Here is a 20,581-nt window from a genome sequence, read left to right as displayed (position 1 = left end):
ACTAGTGACACCAATTTTGCAGGATCATTGTGCAGTGAAAGGCAATAATCTATCTGAGTGCTTGGTTCATAGTACATGCACAAATGTCTGTTAAATAAATGAAAATTACATACTGCCATTGATACCTATGGTGACAATTATTATCACAGATCAAGAGCTCCATATATCTGCTCTCATTGCTTTTGTTGATCTATGGTTTCCAAATAATCTGAAGGATGTATCAGTGTCACTTCTCAAACTGTCTTCTTTTTCAGCTCATCAGTCCTAAGGAATAAAGAATTAAAGAATTTGCACATTCCAACACTTCAAAATGTATACTTTGAGAATATTACAATGCCATGCCCTATTACGATTCATGGACTAGCCCATGAATTAATGGCCCATCACATAGTAAAGAACCCCTGCTACATCCTATCATTATTGAGAAGTTCCTGAGGGCCAAAAGGAAAGCCAAATTCAGATATGGCCAATCTGATACCTTCTGAGGAAGACTTGTATTTATGGTGAAACAAAATTAGCCAGACTGCACAGAGCATGTCCCTTAGTATAACTGAAAACACTAGGCCTAAACTGTAGTATAATGTCCTCAATCTTTCCTGTGCATTTGAATCATCTGAGAATCTCATTAGAAAAGGAAATTCTGATGCAGTAGGCCTAGGGTGAGACCTAAGAAATGCATTTTACCTCCACGTAATGCTAGAGTTGCTGGTTAAAGAACCACGTTGTTGGTAGCCAAATGCTAAAATATGAATTCCTGTATTCTTCAAAGTTACTGACAATTGAAGTATTCCAACAAACAAATCCTTTCAGTCTTTTCCTCCCGGTGCATGAGCAAGGCCAGGACTGTCACCAAATATCCACTCTGGTCACAGGTAGAGAAAAGTTAGGACTTAGGGAATACATCTCAAAATGAAACCCCCCCCAAAATCATGATGTTTTTGAGGCCAGAGTGAGATTATTTTGGTATAATCCAGAGAAGTTTTGCATGGAGGATATGTGGATCCTTGGCTATTGTCTGGCAAACCAGAATATTTCAACTAGGTAAGACTAACACCACCACTTAGTCTGACTGTAGTAAACACTCTGCAGCAATCTAAATATCAAGCCAACAGTTCCTAAACCAACATTGCAATTCCCTTAATCTGCTGGAAATGAAGGAACATTTTCTTTTTGGAATATTCAATTAAATATTATGCACTGACGAGGATTGAGCAACATTGTACCAAATGTTATGCCAAATTGTAGAAAATGGTTTCTGGTTTTCAAATTGCACTTAATCCAATTGGGTATGGGAGCTGGGTTGTGTGCACTTGGTTTGAAACCTTTTACTGGGATTTGGAAGATGGAGGAGATTTCAGTATCAGACAAGAAGATAAAAAGCAACGCTTTTTAAGTAGTGAGAAGAGAGAAACTGGACCGACCAGAGACAGAGACCCTCCATCTTAATTCTTGTAACTTGTCTTTTTCCTTTAAAACTTAACCCTGGCCACACCTGAGACAGGGAAGTCTTCACCACTGATTCAGAGTCCCAGAATCACTCAACCTTTTAGCCTCCCAAAATAGGAATTGAGATAGTACAGAGCCCCAATTCCACTGCATCGTGGGAAGATGTATGCTCCTGGTATCCCAGCCACAAGTCTGGACTTAAGTGGGTTCTTTTTTTTCCTTATAAAAAATATTGTTCAACAAACCATGAAGGCTCTGTGATTCTTGTCATATACTTAGATATGGCCTATGTAATGAAGCAGGATGGTAATAATCAAGACAGACTAGAATTTGGGATTGGACCCACTGAGACTGCCCCAGGGGGACCCGGACTGAGGAGGGTGATTGGGCTGTGGTCAGCATGGATCTGGCCAGAGGAGGCTGTCAGAAATGAGAAGAACCAAACAGAGGTCTAAGGGTCTTCAAAGTCTTACGGCATCTGCTCTCCAACTGCCATATTTGATTAAACCCAGTATCAAAGTTCTCTTCTCCTTTTTACTCCTTATTTCAGTTAGGACTACAGTCTTCAGTACGTATGTTTGACTATTAACAGGTATTTTTTTCCCATGTAAATAAATGACAGTTGTGGGGAAAAGGTTTACATTTGTTTGCAGTGGCGATATGCTTTCCTTACATGACTGTAAAACAAATGCTAAATACAAATTTTTATCTCTAAATATTCTTTCTAGAAAAGTCAAGAGAATAAACAGAAAGAATCTGAGCCTTTGTAAGCTGTTTTGGTGGAGTATTTCATTTCATAACAATATTCTAGCATTTTGAGGCTCTCATTAACAGGTTGCACCATGTATTACGTTTGTAAACTTAATTAATTTATTCGTTTATTTTCTTTTCCATATGATGCTTTTCCTATTAGATTGATAAGAAACAATATGAAAAAATCCTTGACCTCATTGAGAGTGGAAAGAAAGAAGGAGCCAAACTGGAGTGTGGTGGAGGCCCATGGGGAAATAAAGGCTTCTTCATCCAGCCCACCGTTTTCTCAAATGTGACAGACGAGATGCGCATCGCCAAAGAGGAGGTAAATACTTTCATTCTACACTGTTCTTACTTGCCATATTTTTTCTATGGCTGTATACAGAGTGTCCCTTTAAAATTCTCAGTTCTTGGGGACCCTGGGGGCTCTGTTGGTTGAGTGTCCAACTCTTAGTTTTTGCTCAGGTACTGATCTCAGAGTGGTGAGAGGGAACCCCAGAGAGCTGGCCCTCTCCCAGCTCACACACACACACACAGTGTCTCTCTTTCTCTTAAATAAATAAATAAATCTTTAAAAAATAAATTAAAATTCTCAGTTCTTTTAACATCTTTCTTGGTAAATGTTACCTTTCACCTCTGTTACCTGTAAACGTTTATTTGTAATCAAGACTAAAAATAGGAAGGAAGTTGTGAGGCCAGACAAGAATTTCCAGCCAAAGACAGGTCAGGATGCTTAATAATTTCTAGGTGCTTCTTCCAAGCTTTAAAGTAATGGAAAACAAAACCTCCTCTTCATTGGTGCTTTTTCTCCTCTGGAAATAATATAGTTGAAGATCATTGGAAAACAATTACATGACACACACACAGGATATGTTTTTAAAAATTAAGCTTCTTATTTTGTGATCATTGTAGATTCCAGTGTTGTTATGAGAAATAATGCAGGCAGATCCCAGGTACTTTTTACCCAATTTCCTTCAAATGGCAACACCTCACAAAACTATAGCATAATATCACAGCAAGAATGTTGGCATTGAAACAGGAAAAACATGGAACATTTCATCACCACATAATTCCCTCATGATTCTTTAATAGCCAATCCATGCCCCTCTACCACCCTATCCTTAACTCCAGGCTTTTCCTTAACCACTAATCTGTTTTCCATCTCCATGATTTTGTCATTTCAAGAATTTTACATGAGTGGATTCATACTCCAGCCTTTCAGGTTTGGCTTTTTTTTTTTTTTTCACTCAGCTTAATTTTCTATAGATTCATCTAGATTGTTGCATGTAAGGAGAGCTTGTTCCTTTTTATTGCAAAGCAGTACTCCACAGATTGGATGCACCACTGTTAACCATTCACCTACCAAAGAACATATGGATTGTTTCCAGTTTGGGGTTACTAGGAATAATGCTGCTATAAACACTGGTGTAGGGCAGCCTGGATGGCTCAGCGGTTTAGTGCCGCCTTCAGCCCAGGGCGTGATCCTGGAGACCCCGATTGAGTCCCATGTCAGGCTTCCTGCATGGAGCCTGCTTCTCCCTCTGCCTGTGTCTCTGCCTCTCTCTCTGTGTCTCTCATGAATATAAATAAAATCTTAAAAAAGAATAAACACTGGTGTACAGGTTTTTATATGAACAGAATTCTTTATTTCTCTGGGATAGATATCCAGGAGTACTATTACTGGGTCATATGGTAGATGTAATTTTTTTTAAAGAATCTGGCAAACTGGTTTCCAGAGTGGCTGAACACTTTCACATTCCCATTAGCAATGTATGAGTGATCCAGTTTCTCTGCTACCTTGCTCACATTTGGATTATTTTAAATTTTAGCTCTTCTGATAGGCATGACTGCTCATTGTGAATTAAATTTGCATTTCTCTAATAGCTAATGATATTGTTCATCTTTTCATTGGCTTATTTGCCATCTGATATCTTCTGTAATGAAATACTTCTTTATGTCTTTTGCCCGTGTTCTTATTGGATAGTTTGCCTTTCACTGTTGAGTTCTGAGATTTCTTTATGTATTTTGGATACTAGTTTTTTCTTGGTTATGTGATTAGCAAATATTTTTTTTTCCAGTCCATAGCTTGTCTTCTCGTCTTGTTAACAGGGTCTTTCTCAATTTTTCATTTTGGTTGGTTGTTTTTATTAATAATAACCATTTTCCCCTTGTATGGACAGTGTTTGGTATCAAACATATGAACCCTTCATTTACTCCTAAATCTAAAAGATTTTTATTATTTTAATTTTTTTCCCAGAAGTTTTATAATGGGGATGCCTGGGTGGCTCGGCGGTTAAGAGTCTGCCTTTGGCTCAGGGCGTGATCCTGAAGTCCTGGAATTGAGTCCCACATCGGGCTCCCTGCATGCCTGCTTCTCCCTCTGCCTATGTCTCTGCCTCTCTCTCTCTCTCTGTCTCTTTCATGAATAAATAAAATCTTAAAAAAACAGTTTTATAATATATTTCACACTTAAGTCTATGATCTGTTTTAGGTTAATTTTTATGTAAGGGGTGAGACCTAATTCCAGGTTGTTGGGTTTTGTTTGTTTAATTGCTTCAGCATCATTTGTTGAAAGGTGGCTTCTTCCATTTCTGTCACTTTTGCAACTTTGTCAAAATTCACTTGTCCTTATCTGTATATCAATTTCTAGTTTTCCTTATCTGTTCCACTGATAATTTCAAGTGGAACAGATATCTGTCGCACAGATCTATGTGTCTCTTGGTTATGGTAGCTGTATAATACATCTTAGAATTGGGAAGACTGAATCCCCTCAATTCATTCTTTTTCAAAATTGTTTTAGCTAACCTAGTTTTTTGCTTTCCCATATAAATTTTAGAATAACCTGTCCACATATCTTTTTAAAATCTTGCTGGACTTTTGAGAGGAATTGTGTTAAACATATCTATCAATTTGGTAAGAATTAACATCCTTATTGTATGGAATCTTTCAGTCATTGAACACGGTCTGTATATACCTTTTTTTGATTTCTTTCATCAGGATTTTGTAGTTTTCAATCCTATACATGTTTTATTGAATTTATGCCTAGGTATGTTTTTTAGCTATTGTAAGTCTAATCTTTAATTTTGGTATGCGTATGCTTATTGCTATATAAATAGATATAATGTATTTTGTATATTTTCTTGATGTCATTGAACTGGGTAATTCTAGGAGGTTTTTGGAGACTCCTTGGAAATTTGTATGTAGACAATTGTGTCATCTACAAATGGGAATAACTGTATTCTTTCCCTTCTCATCTGTATGCTTTTTATTCCCTTTTCTTGCCTTTTTCATTTGCTAGAATTCTAGCACTATGTTGAATAAGAGTAGCAAGAGAGGGCATCTTTGCTTTGTTCTCTATCTTGGGGAAAAAGCATTCAGTCTTTGCACTGAATATGATAATCACTATGAGATTTTCATAAATGCCCTTAATCAGATTTTGGAAGTGCCTTTCTATTCTGAATTTTTTGAGAGGAAAAGGAGGATGGATTTTGTCAAATGCTTTTTCTGCATCAACTAAGATTATGTGGTATTTTTAAAATCATTTTATCAATGTCATGTCTTGTATTAATTGATTTTTGAATATTGAACCATCCTTAAATCTCACTTGGTCATGGTATATAATTCTTTGTAGGCATTGCTGAATACTATTTGTTAATATTTTTTAAGAATATTTGCTGTAGCTGATACTGGTCTATAGTTTGATATTGGCTTAGAGTTTTGTTTGATTGTTTTTATTAATAAGAAGGACCATATAGGGGTGCTGGGTGGTTCAGTCCATTAACCATCTGTTTTTGGCTCAGGTCATGATCTTAGGATCCTGGGATTGACCCCCACATCAGGCTCCCTGCTCATGCTCAGTGGGGAGCTTGCTTCTCTCTCTCCCCACTGCTTGTGCTCTTTCTAGCTGTCTCTCTCCCTAATAAATAAATAAAATCTTTATCGAAAAAAAAAAAGAACCATTTAGTGATTGTTCACTATGTGCCAGATAGAGAGCTAAGAGCCTTATAGTCAATATAAAATATTAATATAGTCCTATGAAATATAATAAATATAAATGATTTATTTATATAATATATACAGATATATATTTCTGACATTTGTATTTATTTTTAGAAAGTTGAATGTATATTATATATAAAAATATATTTATATAAAGAAATATAAAATATTTACATAAACATGAAATATTCTCATTTAGTTCTCACTACAACCTCTTGGGAGAAGTATCATGATATTTTTTCTTTTCATAGTATCACTCCAATACTAGAAGAAAGCCTGTAGTCTTTTCTTCCCAGAGACAAATACTATCTTTCATTATTTTCACCTATTTAGACTGGCATTATTTTTCTAATAAAAATCTCAGAACATTTATAAGGTGTATAATTCCTATATTGCATTTTAACGATTGGCAACTAAATAAAATTAAACGTAGTATTCTGATCCAAGAATTTTCCTAAATAATGACATGGTAGTTGTTTTCAGTTCCTATATGTTATATTTATTTTATTACCCTTGTGAATATAACATGTCAAACTCTTTTGAACTGTTTTGTATCTTTAAGCCTTTTGTATTTTAAGTTCTTCTTTGAGTCACAGAGTCAACTGATTTATGATTCTTGTTATCATCCTAAATAGTAGATGAAAAATGTAAGGTCCAGAGTAGAAAGGAGGGTAGGTCACATGGACAGATAAGGGCAACTTGCAAGTATAGCCTAATTCTCATGACCACCATTTCCCACTCTTTCTATGTGACCTACTGTTGCTCATATTAACTTTATTATCCACCCAACCCCACCTAACCTAACACTGTAGACATGGAGCACATAGGAACCATTCTGCTTAAAGGTGATAAGACTGTTAATATTAGAAGGAAGATTATGGATAATTTAGGTCAAAAGTCAAATTTATAGATCCAAAAGATCTATAACTGAGATCCAAAGAGCTTGGGTGACTTGTTACTGTTACAAAATTATAGATAGCATCATAAAGCTAGAAGGATCTCTTAAGCCCACATCTCCAATCCCACTATGTCCATTGGTTTGCTCCAGGCCAATGGCCAGCCAGTGTCTCTTTAAACAGCATCAGTGGGTAAACTCATTATTTCTTAGGCTTTTCCATGTTTGGACAATGCTAAGCATTAGAAATTTCTACCTCTGGCCTCATGTAAGTCCCTTCTCTTATGTTCTACTCGTTAACCCCATACATGCAGTATGCCTTTTTCCACATAAAAGCTATCCATATATTTGAAAATAATATTTATCCCCTACATGACTCCTCACCCTCATATGTTCTTGGCCCTGTTTTCAGCTCTTGCACTTCCTAATTTTCCTAGACAAATATATTGTTATTAAATATTTGGTGAGCACAAACTGATTAACATTAAGAAGATGTTATCCAGAGATGTGATATATAACTACATAAATAGGAAAGGCTAGCTGCATTTGGGAATTATAAATAACCTCCTTCATGGACAGAGGGGTTTTATTTTTTAAAGATTTTATTTATTTATTTATTTATTTGTTTGTTTATTTATTTATTTACTTGCTTACTTATTTCGGAGACAGAGAGAGAGAGAGAATGAGCAGGGAGAGGGATAGGGAGAGGGAGAGAATCTCAGACAGGCTCCTCACTGAGTGTAGAGCTCAACATGGGGCTCTATCTCATGACCCCGAGATCATGACCTGAACTGAAATCTCGAGTCAGATGCTTAATTGACTGAACCACCCAGGTGCCCTGGACAGAGGGGTTTTAATAAATACAGAGATAGATTCATTGACTTTGGGTTATGAAGATGTTCCATAATACACTATAACAAGAAGTCACTGGCAACTCAAATATACTGAATCATAATCTTCCATCCAATGAACTTGTATTTCATGTTTAATGTGATGGAGAATCTGAGAGGGTTATTTTCTTTACCTCCCAAAATGCCATCAAGCAAGGGGAAAGTGCAGAATCAGATTTGCAAACAGTAAATAAATAGGAAAAACAAAACAGATACATTTGGATAATCAAACATAGTTTCTCCACACCAATGCAACCCTCAACTGATTTTTTGAATGTAAGTTTTGCACAAATCAACAAATATTTGTCTTATTAGAGCTACTGTTCTCCCATACCATGGGAAAGGACAAAGGAAAACAAAGATTCAATAAAGGAAACATTTATTGTGTTCCAATAATATACATGGTGGAGTAGCTTGTGTACTACTGCAAAGAAGTCTTGAACCATGTGCTTTGTTCAACTAAAATTGTATAAGATATTAACACATTTGTTACAATATCTGCTGTATATCTGGTTCCCAGTTACAATATTATAATTAGATTTACAGTCTTAGAATTTGCACTCAGCCTCTATGGAATGGTAGCCCCCTACTCTCAAAACTTAGATCAGTGTTGAACACCAGAAAACTACTTATCTTTTCTGATTTTTGCCTCCCCTAACTTACATTTCCCAAAAAATTCTAGTAACCCTCAGAAAGGCCCCTCTTTGTTTAAATTTAATGTATGTTTTATAGAAACATAATACAGGAGCTTAGTTTTTAAGAGAAAATCCAATTGTTTTTCTCTCATCTGGGGATGAGATACAGAATAAGGCTGGCTTTGGGCTGAGCTAACTAGGAGAATCTAGCAAAAATGAAAGAGCAATTAATTTAGGCTTGAATGAGCAAATTGTGATTTTGGCTTCCAATCCTGTGATTATAGTCATTGTTAATGAACCCATGCTTTGGTTAGTGGTTGAGGATTTAAGCTCACACATTAATGGATCATTTTGCTTGGTACATGGGTATTGCTTGAGATTTGGCTAAAGGGTAGAATCTGAACAAAAATTCACATTGTTTCACTTAATTTGGCTGGTTATAAAAAGATCTATATCCAGTAAAATAGGTGATACTTCGGTTGATGATACACTAAAACAAAATAATTATTATCAATTATTGCTTACTCATTTATCTGGTAGAAGAAGTGTTGGTTTCTTATGTTTGCTTTTATGTAGTGACTTGATGTGGAAAACTATAATATTCCTAAATGCAAAAGAAGCTCTAAAGTTAATGACTTTATGCACAATGGTAAGTTCTTAGAAGTCTAATTCCAACAACAAGAAATGAATATTGCCTTATTTATTTGTATCTCATTTTGTTTCAAAGGGAATTTAACACATGACCATTGCCTATCTTAACCTCGCATTCCAGCAGCTACCATTTTGATTCTTACACTTTGAAATATGAAATAAAATCTTAATTTAGGATTGTTTGTAGGGGAATAAAACTATAATACCATTTAAAATATTTAGTTTTAACCTGTTACTTTGATTTATTCCATTCATTTTTTTATGGTATAGATATTTGGACCAGTGCAGCAAATTATGAAGTTTAAATCTTTAGATGATGTGATCAAGAGAGCAAACAATACCCACTATGGCTTATCAGCAGGAATCTTTACCAAAGATATTGATAAAGCCGTAACAGTCTCCTCTGCTCTGCAGGCTGGGACAGTGTGGTAAGTCAAATCTACATAATACTGAGTGACTAGTTCTCATCAGTCACTGCAGAATTAATTTTTTTTTCTTGTGATGAGAGCTTTTGAGATTTACTGTCTTGGCAACTATCAAATATGCAGTACAAAATCATGTACTGTAATTGACATGCTGTACATTATATCCCCATTACTTATTTATCTTATACCTGAAGTTTGTACCTCTTGATCCCATTCACTTGTATCTTCCACTCCCAATCCCTGACCTCTCTTAGCAACCACCAGTCTGTTATTTGTATCTATAGGTTTTTGGTTTTTTTGTTTTATTTTTTAGATTCCACATGCAAGTGAAGTGCTACAGTATTTGTTTTCCTCTGATTTATTTTAAAGGACTGTCCATGTTGTCACCAATGGCAAGGATTTCCTTCTTTTTTATGGCTAAGTAGTATTCCATTGTACGCATACACCACATCTTTATCCATTCATCCTTTGATGGACACTTAGCTTGTTTCCGTATCTTGGCTATTGCAATAAATGTTGCAATGAATATAGGGTGCATATATCTTTTTAAACTGATATTTTTATTTACTTTGGATAAATGCCCAGAAGTAGAATTGCTGGATCAAATGATAATTCTATTTTTAATCTTTTGAGGAACTTCCATACTGTTTTCCATAAGACTGCACCAATTTCCATTCTAAAACACAACAACCAAACATGCAAAACCCACACATCTATGCATCACCTTACTTACACATTGAAATAATCTGGTTAAATATTATCACTTCCATTGTACAGAAGAGAAAACATATGCTTAGAGAGGCTAGATACCTTTCTCAGTATTGCCTAGCTACTAAGAGGACAAAGCCAGGGCTTATAGGCCTAGAACCCCCCTTCTTTATACAAAGAAAGGACTGTGGAGGAATCAGTTGACAAGTCTGATCACTTTTCTCTAACTGAATATTTATTTCTTAACTCTCCGTATACTTAAAATAGTTTCATTTTCAGTATAAGGTCAAGAAAGCAAACTCATTTTCTACATCTTTCAACAAAGACAGGTTCAAGTTTTTTACTTGGAATGTTATATACCTGCTGGATTGGGAAGCATATGACATCATCCTGCCCAGTGGCGTGGAAATTCCCAGTCAAGAATTCCTCTGTTATTAAAACAGAGGCATGTTCTTACTGCTATTTATTCTAGAACATAATTCTAATTTTGGCATTGTCCCAGACATAGTTTCCACTTGGTGTTTTCAGGATAACTATTGAATCCCAGGGTTGCTGGGGTTTCACCAATATAATTTCAGAGTAGGGATCTGCTTTTGTAGTTTGAAGAACAATTAAAGCTGAGACAAGTTGTCCTTTGAAAGCATACATTTATTTAAGAACTATGCTTCAGAAGGAGAGACTTGGATAAGAAACTGTGGTCCAGTGAGAACATGGAGCTCTAGGAATTTGGATAGTAAATGCTTTAACTGAGGAAATGTCTGAATATTGTCTCAAGATCAAATTCATAATCAAACTTCCATGCCTAATGCAATGTATCTAGGAGTCACATTGTTGTTCTATTATAATAACATCAAGGGAGAGGAAAATTTTAAAAGAACATTGTTTCTCCTTTAAGTAATATTTTTTTCTTCTTATGTATAATGAGAATCATATAGGTAATTAAATGTTGCTGTTCACTTTGGCCACCAGGCGATTGAAAGCTAAACAAATTGTTCATGCCCTGCAAAAATGCATTCTAACTTTTCCTCCTTGTCCTGACCTTCTATCATAATTTTTCCTTTAATTCTAGTTATTCTTGTTTTTGTAATTATACATGTTCATAGAACATCCTTAAACATTTTATAAAGTATGGCAAGGGATAAACAAATTAATAGTGAAATCCAACTCCTGCCAAGGACTGTTTAAGTAATTTATTAAACCAATTAATGGAAAAAGTGAACTGAGTAATGTGATACATATTACAATTGCAGAAGATAATTAATTCTAGCCTGTTATATACAAATCCTCAAGAGAATTATAACGCTTATGAATATAGGCAGTAAAGAACACAACACAACAAATTGCAGTCTCTGGCAAACCATATTCTTTTTCCTATGGCATGGAGAAACTACATAATTCATAACTTTCATAATTCAAACTACAACTTCTCTGGGATGTACTACTGAAATGACTACCAAGCTGTACCATTCTATGTCTTTCTAGGCAGTATACATATATATCTTCACATTCTAATTTATAGTACTGCTTTTTTAAAAAAATAACAATGAGTATATTATATATGTCATGTTGAAATTAACAGGTTGTTAAGGAACTTTGAAATTCCAAATTCAGAAGTTATTTTTTAGGTTAAGTATAATCTATAATATACTTCTTTTTTTCTCAGGGTGAATTGCTATAGTGTGGTATCTCCCCAGTGTCCTTTTGGTGGATTCAAGATGTCTGGAAATGGAAGAGAACTGTAAGAATAACTTTCTATTAATATGAATACTTACCTTGACCAAATGATTATCACTCAGAGAAATTAATCCATATTGCTACTTGAATTAAAACCTGCCTCTGTTCTTTACTGGAGATTCGTACTGTCAGATAGCTTTTAAATGCTGGATTTAGCCCATAAGTGCAACAGATTGATGGCAGAAAGGAAATATAACATATTAATCTTCTACTATTCATAAGGGACCATACTAAGCACTTTGCATTGGTTATTGAAATATTGTCTACTTTTCTTAGAATTTCTTGCTGTATATAAGAATGTAATCTATCTGGGAAATATTTCCAAAAATGAGGCAGAAACTGTAAATTGGTGACTGTAAGAAATGTGAAAATATGAGAACACTCTCTACTTCTTAAATAAATAAATTAGTGTCTTTATCGCAAAAGCTTCTAAGTACTTCTAAGTAATGAGTGATTCTCATTTATTGAAATATTTTGATATGGAATCTAAAATTGTAAATTACCTGAATTAGTTATTTTTGCACTAAAATATAAACTGAAAGAGAAATTTAGCTAAGGAAAACGTTTTATAATCATGACTAGCTTGAAAAAATATACATATATATATATATATATATATATATATATTCATGTACAAGCCTTCAAGTTGCTTTTGAGACCTGTGTATATAGACTCTTTAAAAATGTGCATATGCATATGTATACACAGAACATGGTGGCAATATACTTGGTTAATTTTGTTCAAACAATTTTAACCATTTTATTTCTTAAAATGTTCTTGTATTTCGCAATACCCTTAAAAAGTCCTGAGGAATAAAGATACATCATATACAAACCTTATGGACTCAAACATAGTAAAGCTGCTTATTCTGTAAATAGCAAGTAAAAATGAGTCTCCGTTTCTAAAGGTCATGAATGCATTAAATAGCCATCTACTTTGTCATTTAAATAAATCAGCAAAATTAACAATGAAGCAATCATCATTGGCGAGCCAGTAGAAAGGAAGAATGATAAAGTGTCCATCCTCATTCTCAGTACACATTCGTTAGGTATTTGCTCTGTAAAATAGGGCCAATGAGCCCCAGATATCTGATACCATATCCCACCCTTCATATAACTGCGGGGGGGGCAGTTTTAGTAAGTATTTTATCTCACAAAGTTAGATAAATTAACTCAAGATTTTTTCCAACGGGCTTTTCATTGTATTTTGGTTGACATGGACACTTGAAACTCTCAGGAGAGTACCAAGTGTGATTATTGTCATTCTCAGGCTGAAGTAAGTCTTGTTCCCAAGTATTTTGATCATACTTTCCTGTGTCTATGATATAACACAAAAACATTTGTTTGTATTTCTCTTTATCTTGATGGTCTGTGAGTTACTGGTTCTGTGCTTCTAAAATCCTCAAGGTACCAATCACGTGGGACCTTATTAGAATGCGGATTCTGTTTCAGTAGGTCTGGGGAGAGGCCTGAGATTCTGTATTTCCAACAAACTTCCACATGCTACCTTTGCTTCTCACCTGGGTCTATCTACCCTGTAGTAACAGGGTCCTAGTAAACAAGTTACATATGTTTTTCACTCCGTACCCAGAACTGAGCCTGGCGCTACTTAAGTAGGCACAGGGATAATGTTTGCTGGACTGACTTGGCAAATATAACCAAACAAAAAATATTCATCTGAGCTTTCTCTATAAGTCCAGTAGTTTGTAACACTTTCATGTTCCCCTGTTCTGCAAGGGACAGGAGAAAATAAATATCCTGTGCGTTGCCAAGAACCAATTAAGTTTGCAATGGTATACTGGTAAAGCCTCAAGTGACTTATGTTAACTGAAGTGAAAATTAGCACAATGACACAAAGGAAGGAACTTCTACTATTTGACACATTCCAGTGCCAGCACCATGATCTGAGATCCAATCCCAGTTTCGGGCCCTTAGTATTATTACCACATCGAGGTTTGCATACTACCACTATTTTTGGTTCTTTGAGTACTCTGTTCCCAACTGATCAATTATACCTTTCTGTTTTTGAAGATAAATTGTAATTGAACTCTTGGGAATCATGTAAGGTTATTGCTTCAGTAATTTTCTTTAAGCATCTTGTAGCAAATGAGTTGTCCATGAAGTTCACCGAATTTGGTTTCAGGTAGACAGTAACAGCGTTCTTAGCCAGAATTTTTGAAGTAAAAAAAAATTACAGCATCACTCTCCTTTGTATTTACACAGATATAGAAGGAAATTATCTATATTCACATTCTAGAACTTTGGGGAATTACTGATGTTTGATTCATATTTTCCACTCCATTCTCTTACTTTATTTCCCTATGTCTCAATTGTTGGACCAAACTGCATTCAATAAAATTGACCTATTTGGTCTACTTTAGTCATTTTGTCTCTTTTGATTGTTTATCTTCAATATTCCTAGGGAAATGTGTTAGATAACTGGGCCAACAACAAACTGTTCTTCAGAATAACCTAACATTTGTTACCTCTTTTTGTATAGTAGCTAGTTCTGCAAAGGGACTCTCTAATAATGGATATTATAAAGAAAAGGATCCAGGAAAAAAAGGAAGGAACCATTTGCTGAGTCCCACCTGGTAACAGAATGCTCAAAGATGGGCACACAGTGTGTCACTTCACTCTCAAACAGCCATCTTAAAAGACTTGTCAACATCTCCATTTTAAAATAGGAGCAGAGAGAGGCTCAAAAATTGGACAACTTGAAACAAGCTGCATGATGTGGAGTGGAGATTCAAGTGCTGGTGGGCTAGTGTCCAATCATGCTTCCTCTACTACACCATGTTCTTTTTATGAGTCCAGCTTTTGCCACTCTCTTTCCTCAAAAACTTTCTAAGATATCCATGGCTTTTCACCACTCCACTAACAAAATGTAAGCCAATTTTCTTGAATACAAGACTTCTTAATCTTTATCCTATTTATCTCTGAAATCATAACTCTCCACTCCCATAAATCCCCATGAGCCAAATTCACGAACCCCTCAACATGCCACTTACAACATCCTGTTCAGAAATGCTCCCTTCTCTGCTTACTGACATCCTATATCTGTTTCATGCACTAGATCAAGTCCTGTATTTTCTGTGAGATCATCTCTTACTCTGTCAACTGCCAGGAAGTTCTTATCCATTGAATTCCCTTTAGGATTAAAACCATAGGATCTTAAGTAAAGAAAGGAGCTCATGGACTCTCTGTTTTATTTTCCCACTCCTACCCTTCACTGCAATTGCTGATCTTTTCGGAAAGATGAAAACTGTGAGAGATAGGGCAATGCCACAAACCTTATATTCTGGTGGTGCCCACATTTCCTGTCCTTCAGCATTGTGCTCTCTCTGCCTTTTAATTTACTTTTCTGCTTATAAACTCCCAGTCTATGACTATTTACTTCATAGTGTGTGTAGGTTATTTTGCATGACTTATTTTTTTACAAAAACTTTTTACTCAGTTCTGGGTACGGAGTGAAAAACATATGTAACTTGTTTACTAGGACCCTGTTACTACAGGGTAGATAGACCCAGGTGAGAAGCAAAGGTAGCATGTGGAAGTTTGTTGGAAATACAGAATCTCAGGCCTCTCCCCAGACCTACTGAAACAGAATCCGCATTCTAATAAGGTCCCACGTGATTGGTACCTTGAGGATTTTAGAAGCACAGAACCAGTAACTCACAGACCATCAAGATAAAGAGAAATACAAACAAATGTTTTTGTGTTATATCATAGACACAGGAAAGTATGATCAAAATACTTGGGAACAAGACTTACTTCAGCCTGAGAATGACAATAATCACACTTGGTACTCTCCTGAGAGTTTCAAGTGTCCATGTCAACCAAAATACAATGAAAAGCCCGTTGGCAAAAATCTTGAGTTAATTTATCTAACTTTGTGAGATAAAATACTTACTAAAATATTATCCTTTAATGGGTTTCAGATAACTGAGGCTGAGCCCTTTAATTACTTTGAAGAACATGTTCATTGAAGCTTTTAGAAGGTATTTTCAGAAGCTTAATTGCCCAAGAAAATAATCAGTGTAAGAGGATTAGGTTACCCAGGAGAAAAAGATGTCTTCTACATACCTGTCTACATCACCAGAAGGGAGGGGTAGAAAAGGATCAAGATCATTTTGCTCTGTAAGCCTGCATGTGCCTGAGTGTTATAATTTGAAGAGTGCTCCTATGAACATGCAATTTAATCCTCTCATCGAAACAATATAGAGAATAACAAACTCAATGCTTTTAGTCATTTCTTCAAAAGAGGGTAAATAGCAGTTTCAAAACTGGTAGGAGCTCTCGATAAACCCATAACGGGATACCAGGATCCTAAGTGACTGACTCAGGTTAATTCTTGATTGTTTGGGTTGGATTTAAGAGTTATATAAGCAAATGGCAGTGGTTGTATGAATAGAAAAATCCCCAAACCACAAAAAGCCCAAAGGCCTGAATTTAAACTAATGAACCATCTTGTTCCTCTCTCAAAACAAAGCAAACAAACAAAAAAGAACAAAAACAAACTCTAACAATAAAGGTCAGGGTTTTCTTTTGTTTTGTTTTATTTTCCCAAAAGTCAAGAGATACTATTAAAACTACAGCTAGAAAATATTTTGTTTCAAACCGTATTAGGGCAGAATAGAACAAAAATGCCCCCTCATCACTTCTGGGCCAATCACACACCAGTAAAAATGCTAAGCTAAACTCTACTTGAATTTATAGTTTTACTCCACTATTCAAGTGATTCTATAGTATGACTTTTTGTCTTGTACTATATCTGCCTTATTTACTCAAGCCTAAAGTAGAAATGGTAAAATTCTTCTTAGACTGAATTATCTCCCTGTTTGAGGTAAGTTTTTTTGTAGCAAAATAGGACAATGTCAAAATTGGACAATTTATTTGAAAATCAGCAGAATGTACATAGTCATTTAAAATGAAAACAAAAAAGGTCAAAAGGTTCCCCACAAGGGGATTTATGTGAGACCAGATATCTTATGGTTGGCTGGCTATTATTTGAAATGCTTCTGTATGCAGAAAATATTTTCCATTGTCTCTAACTAGATAGGCAAGAACGAATTTGTACTGAGTCATGGACGATGCTACATTTGTCCTGTTGTGCTAAATTCCGTGGGTTTCTCCTTCTCTTTCTAGGGGAGAATATGGTCTCCAAGAATACACAGAGGTCAAGATGGTCACAATGAAAATTTCTCAGAAGAATTCATAAAGAAACCACAAGAATGAAGCAAAGAATCTTCAATGACTAAGCATCTCCTACAGTTGCTAATATATTGTAGTGGGTTTTGAATACAAAATTGTGCTTTTCTTGATTTTTTTAAACATAAGCGAATCATATTAGCATTAAAACTACAGATAGAAAACTTGACATGTAGCTTATTCTGAAAGAATCCTTTATCTTCTAGTATGTGTCCCCAAGTCATATCTGTAAAAAAAGGATGGATCTAATGTAAGACTTCTCCAAACTCTGTAATAGTTATGTGCTTCTTCTTGTAACTACTTTTCCAGGATAATCATGTTATAGAAGAGGACCAGTTGTCATGTAGCTTATTTCTCTAACATCCTCTTAAAGTCCTTAATATACTTTTGAACTGGGGAGATGTGCTCTGTTACTAATAGTTGTGAAATCAGTGGAGTTTGTTGAAATGTTATTTAGACTATCATGTCTGCTTGTCAAATGTAGTAATGCCTGTATTACCTAGCTGTAATCTATATATAAAGCTTAATAAAAACAACCTTGCATGATTTTTGTTAAGTTTAAATTTTTTAAAATATTTTATTCATTTATTTATTTGAGAGAGATAGAGAGGAAAGCATGAGTGGGGGAAGAGCAGAGGGAGAAAGACAAGCAGCCTCCACACTGAGCATGGAGCCCAACTCAGGGCTTGATCCCACAACCCTGAATTCCATGACCTGAGCCGAAATCAAGACTTGAGTGCTCAACTGGCTGAGCCACCCAGGTGCTTTGAATTTTTAAAGCAGAAGTTTTGGTTATGGTGATTTACTCTCCCTGTCATTCAAAATCAGTGTTAAATTTGGCATAAAGATGTATTTAAGAAGAAAAGTCAAATCCACTCATTCTCAAGGAGGTAAAGAAACATATTTTCTTTTCCAGAGGAAGTCTTAAAATCAATAGCAAACATTTGAGGTAGGTGACTTCAGTTTTTCAGGAAACATTTATTGAGTTTCTAGAAAGTCCTGGGTCCTATGTTAGATTTTATTAAAAAACAAACAAATAGTGGATATTTCATTATCTCAAGATACTTTGATTTAGTAGAGAACAAAGACACCATACAAAAAAAAAAAACTTTTTTTTTTTTAATGATGGGCATGTAAAGGGAATGAGAATTCAAAGAAACCGAAGAGTGTGATAATAAGGTACCCAAGGAGTAAGGATGAGCTTTTTTTATGAGGGAATTGCAAAGAGCCTCATAAGGGAAATTTGACTGGATTTGAACCTTAATAATGAGCAGATTTCCAATGAATAAAGAGGAAAGAGTTTCCATAACATACTCTCTCTCAGGACATGTTCCTTTGGAAAAAGAAATTGGAAAAAATCAATATCGTATTTTCCCTCTGGGAGTTTCGAATTGCACAGTAGTGGATTCTAGCTTCTGAGAAGTCCTGCAACTTATATGATTTTGTTTAATACAGATTTTCTTCTAAATTTATTTAACTATAGACTTTCCCTTTCTCCTACCCTGATATAATACTGATTAGCACTAAGGAATCCACATTGGAGGATGCTGTTCTACACCACAAATTAGCAGTGAGTATCCTGAGGAGAGATGGGGATCAAGGAGGAAGAGCTGGAACAGTGACCTCTGTGTAAACTAACTAACTTACATGTTTATGCCCTCATACAAAAAACTTTCCATCTGGGTGCCCATGGAGAAAGTAAAAATACGTGAACATTCTGTGTGTATACATGTTCTAAAATGTTCCTAGTTCAGCCACCTAACATATAAGCTGAATAATGTTTAGGATAACTTTTTTTCAGATTCATATATTATAAATATCATTGCTTATCATTTTACATCAGTAGATACCTCGGTAACATTATTGTCAGGACATATAACAGCTGCCACAATTAGTGCCACAACATGCAAACAAATGGAATTCTTTCAAAATAATTCAACCCCGATTGCAAAAGTTTCTCAGAATTGTGTGGGCCTAAACGATTGGCAATCTGGATGATTTTTTAAGATTTGGGATGTAATTATCACTTTGAAAACTGGAGGATTTGAAGACGTGGGAAGAACTGAAAAATTTTTGGACATTGAGAAGAAAAAATAGCCAAATGCAAAGGAGGGTTGTGTTTTCCAAAAACCAGACAGTGTCTACATTTTTCAAAGATATGTTTAAAATCATGCATAAATAAATAGGTAGACAAGTTAATATTGTAATAGCAATCCACCAGAACATTTTAAAATGTAAAACAGAGAGGGCTGAACCCAGAACAAGACAAAAGCCAGAAGCAAGTTTAAATATTTGAAAATTAAGTCTTTGTTATATAAATAAGACATTACAGGATTAAACAGAAAATATCTGTTTCATATTGGCTCATCCTGAGCCTCTAGACATTATTTGTCTTTCTTTCCCTCCAATTTATAAAGCCATGCTGGCCGTAATTCCTTTTTTCAAAGATTTTATTTATTCATGAGAGACCCAGAGAGAGGCAGAGACATAGGCAGAGGGAGAAGCAGGCTCCCCATGCAGAGCCTGATACGGAACTTGATCCCAGGATCCCCAGATCAAAACCTGAGCCAAAGGCGAATTCTCAACCACTGAGCCACCCAGGTGCCCCTAATAATTCTTAAAACCTTGAAAAGCTAAAGGGTATTTTATTAGCCAATGTGCTACAGAAAACATAATAAGGAATTTTATCATGATGAATTCAGTTCTGAAATCATTAATGGAATATCATAGTCCTTAATATCCACGTGGTAAAGTTATTTTATGCTCCAGGAATACCAGAAGAAGTCACAGAAGTTGGAACTAACTGTTCAGGCAGAGGCAATGTCAGGGATCACATGTAGATTCTCCAGTGTCCTAATATCTTCCCACCTCCTTTCTCCCTCATTTTCAGAATACCTGCTTCTGCGATATATTATAGTAGCCTAGGAGAAACAGGGGTGGGGGGAGAGATTTTTCTTAAAAATTTTTGTGGCCAATTGAAAATAGAGTTAACTCAAAGTATGGGATTTTAGCCATTTCTTTAGATACTTGGAAGGAATGATGAACCAACCTAGAAGACCCCTTTGCCTGGGTCATGCATGATTTTTTTGAGTCTCATTTCTCTTGGACCTTTCAAAGTGCACATATACAATCTTTTTTTTTTAACATTTTTTTTTAAGATTTTTATTTATTTATTCATAGAGACACACACAGAGAGAGAGGCAGAGACACAGGCAGAGGGAGAAGCAGGCTCCAT

General features: G+C 35.4%; 1 protein-coding gene across 1 annotated transcript in view; it reads left to right on the top strand.

Moving 5' to 3' along the window:
* Window positions 1–17,892, top strand: part of ALDH1A1 (aldehyde dehydrogenase 1 family member A1) — a 55,325-nt gene extending 37,433 nt beyond the window's left edge. The window contains exons 10-13 of the mRNA XM_026001549.2: window positions 2,360–2,524; window positions 9,540–9,697; window positions 12,066–12,140; window positions 17,284–17,892. Coding sequence (XP_025857334.1) covers window positions 2,360–2,524; window positions 9,540–9,697; window positions 12,066–12,140; window positions 17,284–17,356 — 471 coding nt within the window. The 3' untranslated portion in view covers window positions 17,357–17,892. The remainder of the gene's footprint in view (window positions 1–2,359; window positions 2,525–9,539; window positions 9,698–12,065; window positions 12,141–17,283) is intronic.
* The last annotated feature ends 2,689 nt before the right edge of the window (window positions 17,893–20,581 follow it).

The sequence above is a fragment of the Vulpes vulpes genome, chromosome 1, assembly GCF_048418805.1.
Source record: "Vulpes vulpes isolate BD-2025 chromosome 1, VulVul3, whole genome shotgun sequence".
Lineage (NCBI taxonomy): Eukaryota > Metazoa > Chordata > Mammalia > Carnivora > Canidae > Vulpes > Vulpes vulpes.
Note: the sequence above shows the minus strand (reverse complement) of the source record. Positions and strands in the feature narration are given on the sequence as shown.